This window comes from Rattus norvegicus, chromosome X, assembly GCF_021556685.1.
Source record: "Rattus norvegicus strain SHRSP/BbbUtx chromosome X, alternate assembly SHRSP_T2T, whole genome shotgun sequence".
Lineage (NCBI taxonomy): Eukaryota > Metazoa > Chordata > Mammalia > Rodentia > Muridae > Rattus > Rattus norvegicus.
Window position 1 is genome coordinate 38,194,490 of NC_141554.1, and position 7,392 is coordinate 38,201,881.

At 48.9% G+C, this 7,392-nt stretch overlaps 1 protein-coding gene across 1 annotated transcript; it reads left to right on the top strand.

Annotated features, from left to right (window-relative positions):
- The first annotated feature begins 739 nt into the window (after nucleotides 1–739).
- Rnf138l1 (ring finger protein 138 like 1) lies at nucleotides 740–1,813 on the top strand. Its single transcript, NM_001108255.2, has one exon. It carries the CDS (start codon nucleotides 976–978, stop codon nucleotides 1,717–1,719), a length of 744 nt encoding a protein of 247 aa, NP_001101725.1. The 5' UTR covers nucleotides 740–975; the 3' UTR covers nucleotides 1,720–1,813.
- The last annotated feature ends 5,579 nt before the right edge of the window (nucleotides 1,814–7,392 follow it).

The window sequence follows — 7,392 nt, forward strand, 5'->3', positions numbered from 1 at the left end:
GGGGTCTGGTAGGAGGTCAGCTTTTTAGCTTGTAGATTTCTGCCTTGGATGTCTGGGCATCACCTGCCTAGTTTAAGGACTGATAGGTTTCTCAGTTCCCGTTAAAGGAGAGGACTGACAAGCTGAATTAGTGGCAATGGTATGGCTAGTTCCTTTGTGCATTGCTGAAGTGTAAAGGACCTTGGTATATGCAGGAGAGCCAATATGCTGTTATACGTAGTAGCCAGTTAATAGTGGTTCTTAATTGGCCACATAGAATAATCACTTAGGCACCTGGAGGACTTTATGAAGACTTAGGAATTAAACCTAGCATCTTGGGTATGCAACCAAATCACCGAACGGTGTAGGCAGATCTCTATTTACCTTTCCCAGATAGGGACTCCCTAAATCGCTCAGTCTGGGCTTGAACTCGCGATCATACTGCCTCAGCCTCCCTTACTGGCTAGGATTTGAAAGAAGCCTGCGCCACTAGGCCCAGCTGGACTTAAAAAAAATCTTGGTAAAGTAAGCGGACCTGGCAGCTTACGTCACAACCAGCTGAAGGCGCGACGCGCTGGTTGCTATGGAGGCCGTCCTATTGACCCCGCCCCCGGCTTTCGTGTGGCTATCCACTCTGCAGTGACCACCAGCCAGCCAGGCAGCAGCCAGCGCCTAACCGCAGGGAAGCTGCTAGCTGAGTGGGAGGGATCCCCGTAACCAAGAGCTTCGGGTCCGGCGGGTTCTGAGGCTCATAAGAGCAGAGCGTCACTCGTCACTCGCTGGAGATCCACTGCTCTGAAGCGCAGTCAACTGCTGGACTGAAAGGTACTGAAATCGGACCGCGGCACAGGGCTACCTGTTTATCGATCGGCCGCGGAGACAGACAGCTTGACCTAAAGCGCCGCTTGGAGAAGATCCGGAGGGGAGCTCTGGGCCGCCACCGCCACCTCGGCAGCTGCGAGCCGCCATCGCCTTGGGCCTCCACCCGTCACCACCATGGCCGAGGAAGAGTCTGCCTCCACATCTTACACCGAAGATGATTTCTACTGTCCAATATGCCAAGAAGTCTTCAAAACGCCTGTTCGGGTCGCGGCCTGTCAGCACGTTTTCTGCAGAAAATGTTTCCTGACTGCAATGAAGGAGAGCCGGATCCACTGCCCCCTGTGCCGTGGAAATGTGACAAGAAGAGAACGAGCTTGTCCAGAGAGAGCTTTAGACCTCGAAACCATCATGAGAAGTTTTCCTGGTAATTGCCGATGCTGTTCCCAACGCGTTGAACTCTATCGCATGAGGCAGCACTACAAAACTTGCGAAAAGTACCAGGACGAGTTTGGAGTTGCTACACCTGCTTCAAGCTTCCAACTCTCTCCAGACTCCGTGGGCAACAGTAACAACGAGGCATCCGCCTCCGAGAATGCCGAGGCTTTTCAAGAAGAAGAAGACAACGTGAGCCCACCTGATCAGCCGACTTTTGATTGCCCTCTGTGTGAAGAAGTGAACATGACTAGACAGCGTTTGCTGGATCATTGCAATAGCAGCCACCGAGGTCATGTTGTGCCAGTCATTTGCCCGATTTGTCTCTCTCTTCCATGGGGCGACCCTACTCAACTCACCAGAAATTTTGTTAGCCATCTTAACCAGAGGCATCAGTTTGATTACGGAGATTTCGTGAATCTTCAGCTGGATGAGGAAACCCAGTACCAGATTGCCATCGAGGAGTCTTTCCATGTTAACATCTAGGTTTTCCTCATCCCGACAATTGCTCCTACGGGACAATTTACATGAAATCATCCTTTCAATAACTTGATGTTTTAAATAAAAGTAATCAGTCTGACCTTTTGGCTTTTCTTTTATTAAAACTCGAGGGCGCGTTGCGTTAAAACTTAGTCCTTTGGACTAGAAGGCCAGGGAGGTGGAAAGAGGGAGGAGGGAGGAGGGAGGAGGGAAGAGGAGTGGGTAGGGATGGGGGAGAAGAAAGGAGGGTGGGGAGTAGAAAGGGGGAGAGACAAGAAGAGATGGGGTGGGGGGAGGAGGGATGGGAGAAAAGAGAAACACAGGAGGAGGGGGAGAGGTAGCGAGGGAGGAGGGAGGGGAATGGAAAAGAGAAAGGGGTAAGGGAAGAGAGATGGGAGGAGTAGGGAAGGAGGGAGGTAAATGGAAAGGAGTGGGAAGGGTGGGGGAGAATAGAGATGGAGGAGGGGTAGGAGAGGGAGGGGGGAGACGAAGGGAGAAGGGGAGGGGGAAGGGAGGGGCGAGAACAGGTGGGAGGAGGGGTGAGAGAAGGAGGAAGGAGAGGGATGGAGAAGGGGAGGGGGAAAGGGATGAGAGAGAACAGGCAGGAGGATGGGTGGGAGAGGAAGGAGGGAGATGAATGGAGAAGGAGGGGGAAGGGAGGGGAGAGAACAGGTGGGAGGAGGGGTGAGACAGGGAGGAGGGAGAGGGATGGAGAAGGGGAGGGGGAAAGGGATGAGAGAGAACAGGCAGGAGGATGGGTGGGAGAGGGAGGAAGGAGAGGGATGGAGAAGGGGAGGGGGGAAGGGAGGGGAGAGAACAGGTGGGAGGAGGGGTGAGAGAAGGAGGAAGGAGAGGGATGGAGAAGGGGAGGGGGAAAGGGATGAGAGAGAACAGGCAGGAGGATGGGTGGGAGAGGGAGGAGGGAGATGAATGGAGAAGGAGGGGGAAGGGAGGGGAGAGAACAGGTGGGAGGAGGGGTGAGACAGGGAGGAGGGAGAGGGATGAAGGAGAAATGGAAGGGATGGGGGAGAAGAGAGATGGGAGGAAGGGTGGGTAAGGAGGAGGGGGATGAATGGGAAATGGAAGGGTTGGAGGAGGAAGGGTGGGATAAGGAGGAGGGGGATGAATGGGAAATGGAAGGGTTGGAGGAGGAAGGGTGGGTAAGGAGGAGGGGGATGAATGGGAAATGGAAGGGTTGGAGGAGGAAGGGTGGGACAAGGAGGAGGGGGATGAATGGGAAATGGAAAGGATGGAGGAGGAAGGGTGGGTAAGGAGGAGGGGGATGAATGGGAAATGGAAAGGATGGAGGAGGAAGGGTGGGACAAGGAGGAGGGGGATGAATGGGAAATGGAAGGGTTGGAGGAGGAAGGGTGGGATAAGGAGGAGGGGGATGAATGGGAAATGGAAGGGTTGGAGGAGGAAGGGTGGGTAAGGAGGAGGGGGATGAATGGGAAATGGAAGGGTTGGAGGAGGAAGGGTGGGACAAGGAGGAGGGGGATGAATGGGAAATGGAAAGGATGGAGGAGGAAGGGTGGGTAAGGAGGAGGGGGATGAATGGGAAATGGAAAGGATGGAGGAGGAAGGGTGGGACAAGGAGGAGGGGGATGAATGGGAAATGGAAGGGTTGGAGGAGGAAGGGTGGGATAAGGAGGAGGGGGATGAATGGGAAATGGAAGGGTTGGAGGAGGAAGGGTGGGTAAGGAGGAGGGGGATGAATGGGAAATGGAAGGGTTGGAGGAGGAAGGGTGGGATAAGGAGGAGGGGGATGAATGGGAAATGGAAGGGTTGGAGGAGGAAGGGTGGGTAAGGAGGAGGGGGATGAATGGGAAATGGAAGGGTTGGAGGAGGAAGGGTGGGATAAGGAGGAGGGGGATGAATGGGAAATGGAAGGGTTGGAGGAGGAAGGGTGGGATAAGGAGGAGGGGGATGAATGGGAAATGGAAGGGATGGGAAAGAATAGAGAAGGGAGGAGGAGTGGGGCAGGGAAGAGAGAGAGGGCTGAATGGGGAAGGGGAGAGGGAAAGGGATGGGAGAAAATAGAGGTGGGAGGGAGGGTGGGATAGGGAGGAGGGAGGGGATGAGTGGAAAAGGGGAGAAGGAAGGGTTAGAACAGGGACGGTAGGAAGGGGCAGGGCAGGGTGGAAACAAATGGAAAGGGGATGGGGGATGGGACTGAGAGGGAATGAGGAAATCAGAGAAAGAGGAGGGACTGGGGGGAGATGTGGAAAGAAGGGGAGGGGCGACAGGAAGGTAGTGGGTGTAGGAGCAGGGCTACAGTGATATCTAAAATGAAAGTATTATAAGAGCAATTTTTTGTAAGTTAATTTAAAAGTTAAAAAAAAAAACCTGTAGCACTTGTCCTTATAACTAATTACCTCTTCAGTCTCTCTTCTAATAAGGTGAATTCGGAAAAAAAAAAAAAAGAAAAAAGGTCTTTGGTGAAACAACCAAATGAGCCAGAATCTCGCTGTGAGAGAGTCAGAAGGGTGACTGTTCCTTACCTTTGCTCCCTTCCATTGTCTGTGGCCCAGGGACAACACTGAGCTACTGAACTAAGTGTGCTGCCTGTACAGAAGGCTGGTCTTGAATTTATCTTTCTGCCTCCAAATCCCTCCACTGGGATTACAGGTGTGCACTGCTAGTGCCATTTTATGCAGTGTTGGGAATGAAATTAGGGCCTTGGACAGGCTAGACAAGCATCTACCTACCAGCTGAGCCACACCCCCAGCCCCGAACCCCATAACATTTTTTAAAAGAATTATTCTTTCACAGTTCCATTAGACAGATACAATGTATTTTGGTCCTATTCTTCCCTATTATCCTTTTTCACTGAATGTTTTCTTCCCCAAAAGTCTTTTTACTGTATCCTTGTCTCTTTCATATGTGGTCCACTGCATGTAATTAAGGTTGCCTTTCTGAGCATGGGTGAAGGATTTTTTTTTTTACTTCAGCAGTGACAACTTTCTCAGTCAGCAGCTACCACTGAGGACTATGACTTCTTTCCTACCAGAATCATTAACTGCCCAAAACTCTCCAGGGGTGGTTATGAGCCCCTTCCCCTGTGAGTAACTAAATGGTGATGGGCCCAGTTTTGCAAGGTCTTAATGCAGGTAGCCATTGTGGCTGTAGGTTCATGGTTGCATTAGCCATGGCGTGCCCCAGAGACAGCAGTTCACAGCACTCTTCCTCATCCTTTGGCTCTTGACCATCTCTCCCTTCTCTCTTCTCTGTGTTCTTTGAACCTCGGAGGAGGTAAAATAGATGTCTCATTTAGACATGAGCACTCAATAGTCACTTCTTCCCAGCGCTTTCAGGAGTTCAGAGACTCCGCATTAATCCCTGCCCATTCCAAACTGAAGCTTTTCTGATCAAGGCTAAGCAGCACCAAATATGGGTATAACCACAAACCTTTGGAAGGAAGTTTGGCATTATGTACAAATGGCAAAACAATGGGGGCAGGGGAGGAGTTCAGAGGTTCCCTCTATGGTCCATGAGCATCCCAGCCATGGGCTTCTTCTACCCGATTGAGATGATGAGACATGGGGTTCTCCTCCTGTAAAGTGGGCCTAAAATCCAATCAGAAAGCATTTGGTTACCACCCCCCCCCCCATAAAGTCATGTCACTGTTTCGCCATTGAGCCACCTTGCCTGGCAGGCTGAAAAGGGTCCAGTAAGATCACTGCTGACCTTTGAACTCCCGATTTGAAAAATATCTTTTATTAATTATTTGCCAGTTTTATACTTGTGTACAATGCATCTAAAATCTCTCTACCACAAATGCCCCCTCCTACTCTTCCCAAATACTCCTAACACATCTACCTCCCACATTCATGTCTTATCTGCCTGCCTCCCCTCATCACCCATTGAGTCCAGTTAATACTACTGCCTGTTGGCATATTGACTGATAACTCCAGAACTTTTATCCAGAATAAATCATCCATAGCTTCTCCAAGTGTTTGCGTGATACCTGGCCCCAGTTTTGCAGTCTTCCAGCCACCTCAAATGCAACTGTAGTAGAACAATCTTCATAGGTTCTTAATCAGAAGGGTTTCTTTGAGCAAAACAGATGTTGACAAAAAAAATCCATACTGAAGTTCAGCATCTTCAACAAAGCACAAGACATTTTTAGAGACATGCCAAGAGTTTTCCAGAAGACAGTTGGTTACAACTTGGGAGTGGGCTACCACTGGCATCGGTAGAGGCCAGAAATACTGCTAAGTAGCCTAAAGTACACAGACAACTCCCAAGAAAGAAGAAAGCACTAGGTGGAGAAACATGAATTTTCTTTTTTAAACAAAATTCAAGTCAGTGATAAAGTCAGAGCTGCCAGTGTCTTAGGCACACATTTGTAAAAAGAAAGCCAGGGTTGAAACTTCGATGAGCATCCAAGGGATAGAGTGGGTCTTTACAGTCTCTCTGGAGCTTGTGATGGAACATGTGGAGATGACAATTAGTGGGCAGCAGAATAGTGTTAAAAATAGAGGTCATGTGAGAAAATAGTGATTCTTGTTTCCACCCCAGAGGGTCTCTTTTACCATATGCAAAAAAGCAAGCCATGTACTTTTGACTTGCTTGATCCTGTAAGCACATGTACATTTTCACAACAAACTTTTTGTTAAATAAACATTTGTAATAGTAATAGGTAGGTAGAAGATAGATAGATAGATAGATAGATAGATAGATAGATAGATGATAGATAGATGATACATACATAGATACATAGATACATAGATACAAACATAGATACATAGATACATAGATAAAGTTAGAGCATTTTCTTGCTCTATAGCCCCACTTTGAAAATCCACAGTGTCTGCATCCCACTCTCTCCACATTCTGGCTCTGTACTCATCTCTTCAGACTCTCATCTGCATTTATTTAAATCCATCCACACAGGTAACCTCCTTTGGCAGGCTCAGTTACTGTCTGCCTAGTTCTGCCTAGCCTCTCCTTTTCTGACTATCCTGAGAATGAGCCTTGACATGGAACCATCAAATGTAGTTGTTACCAGGTGGTGACCAGTCAACTAGGAGGTTGTTATTGGCTTCTTAACACCATGCCATGCATTTAGCAGGTACATATCGTCTGTGTCCTTCAATCTACACTAGCTCCCTTTGCCATTATATGAATTCCTCAGCAGTCAGACAGGTGAGGCAGAGGGATGGGCTTCCTAGAAAAACATAGGAAGCATAAGAGATGAGCAAATTCTTCAGGGTAGTCTCTGAGTACAGAAAGAACCTATTTTAACTTCGCTGCCCATTTAGAGACCCAGAAAATGTCCATGTATATCATTCTTGCTCCCTTTTAAATCAAGCTCCCACAGTCCCACCTACATTTGCTTCATGCTGGCACTTTACTTGACTACCCTTAATTTGCCATCCTCCCCTTAAATGTAGACCAGTCTAGCCTATTACCTCCATTGTCAGAAGACTTTGTTTCTGTAGGGCTGCTAGCCCGTGTCAGCAATATCTTGAGATCCACACTTACGGTATGAATAGACCAGGATCTGGCTTCACATCTTCTCCTTGGAAATGTTCTCGTGTCTCCTTTCAGGCTGAGATAAATTTCCTGGCCCCTAATATGAAGACACTCTGGGCCTTCATGTCTACTTAAAGCTAGTAGGAGGCATGACTAGAAAAAAACATTTCCTTTGCTATCTCAGCTCAGACATATACACCC

Bases quoted from the DNA above. Each gene is read 5' to 3' on its own strand.
- Rnf138l1 (NM_001108255.2), top strand. From the start codon at position 976: ATGGCCGAGGAAGAGTCTGCCTCCACATCTTACACCGAAGATGATTTC.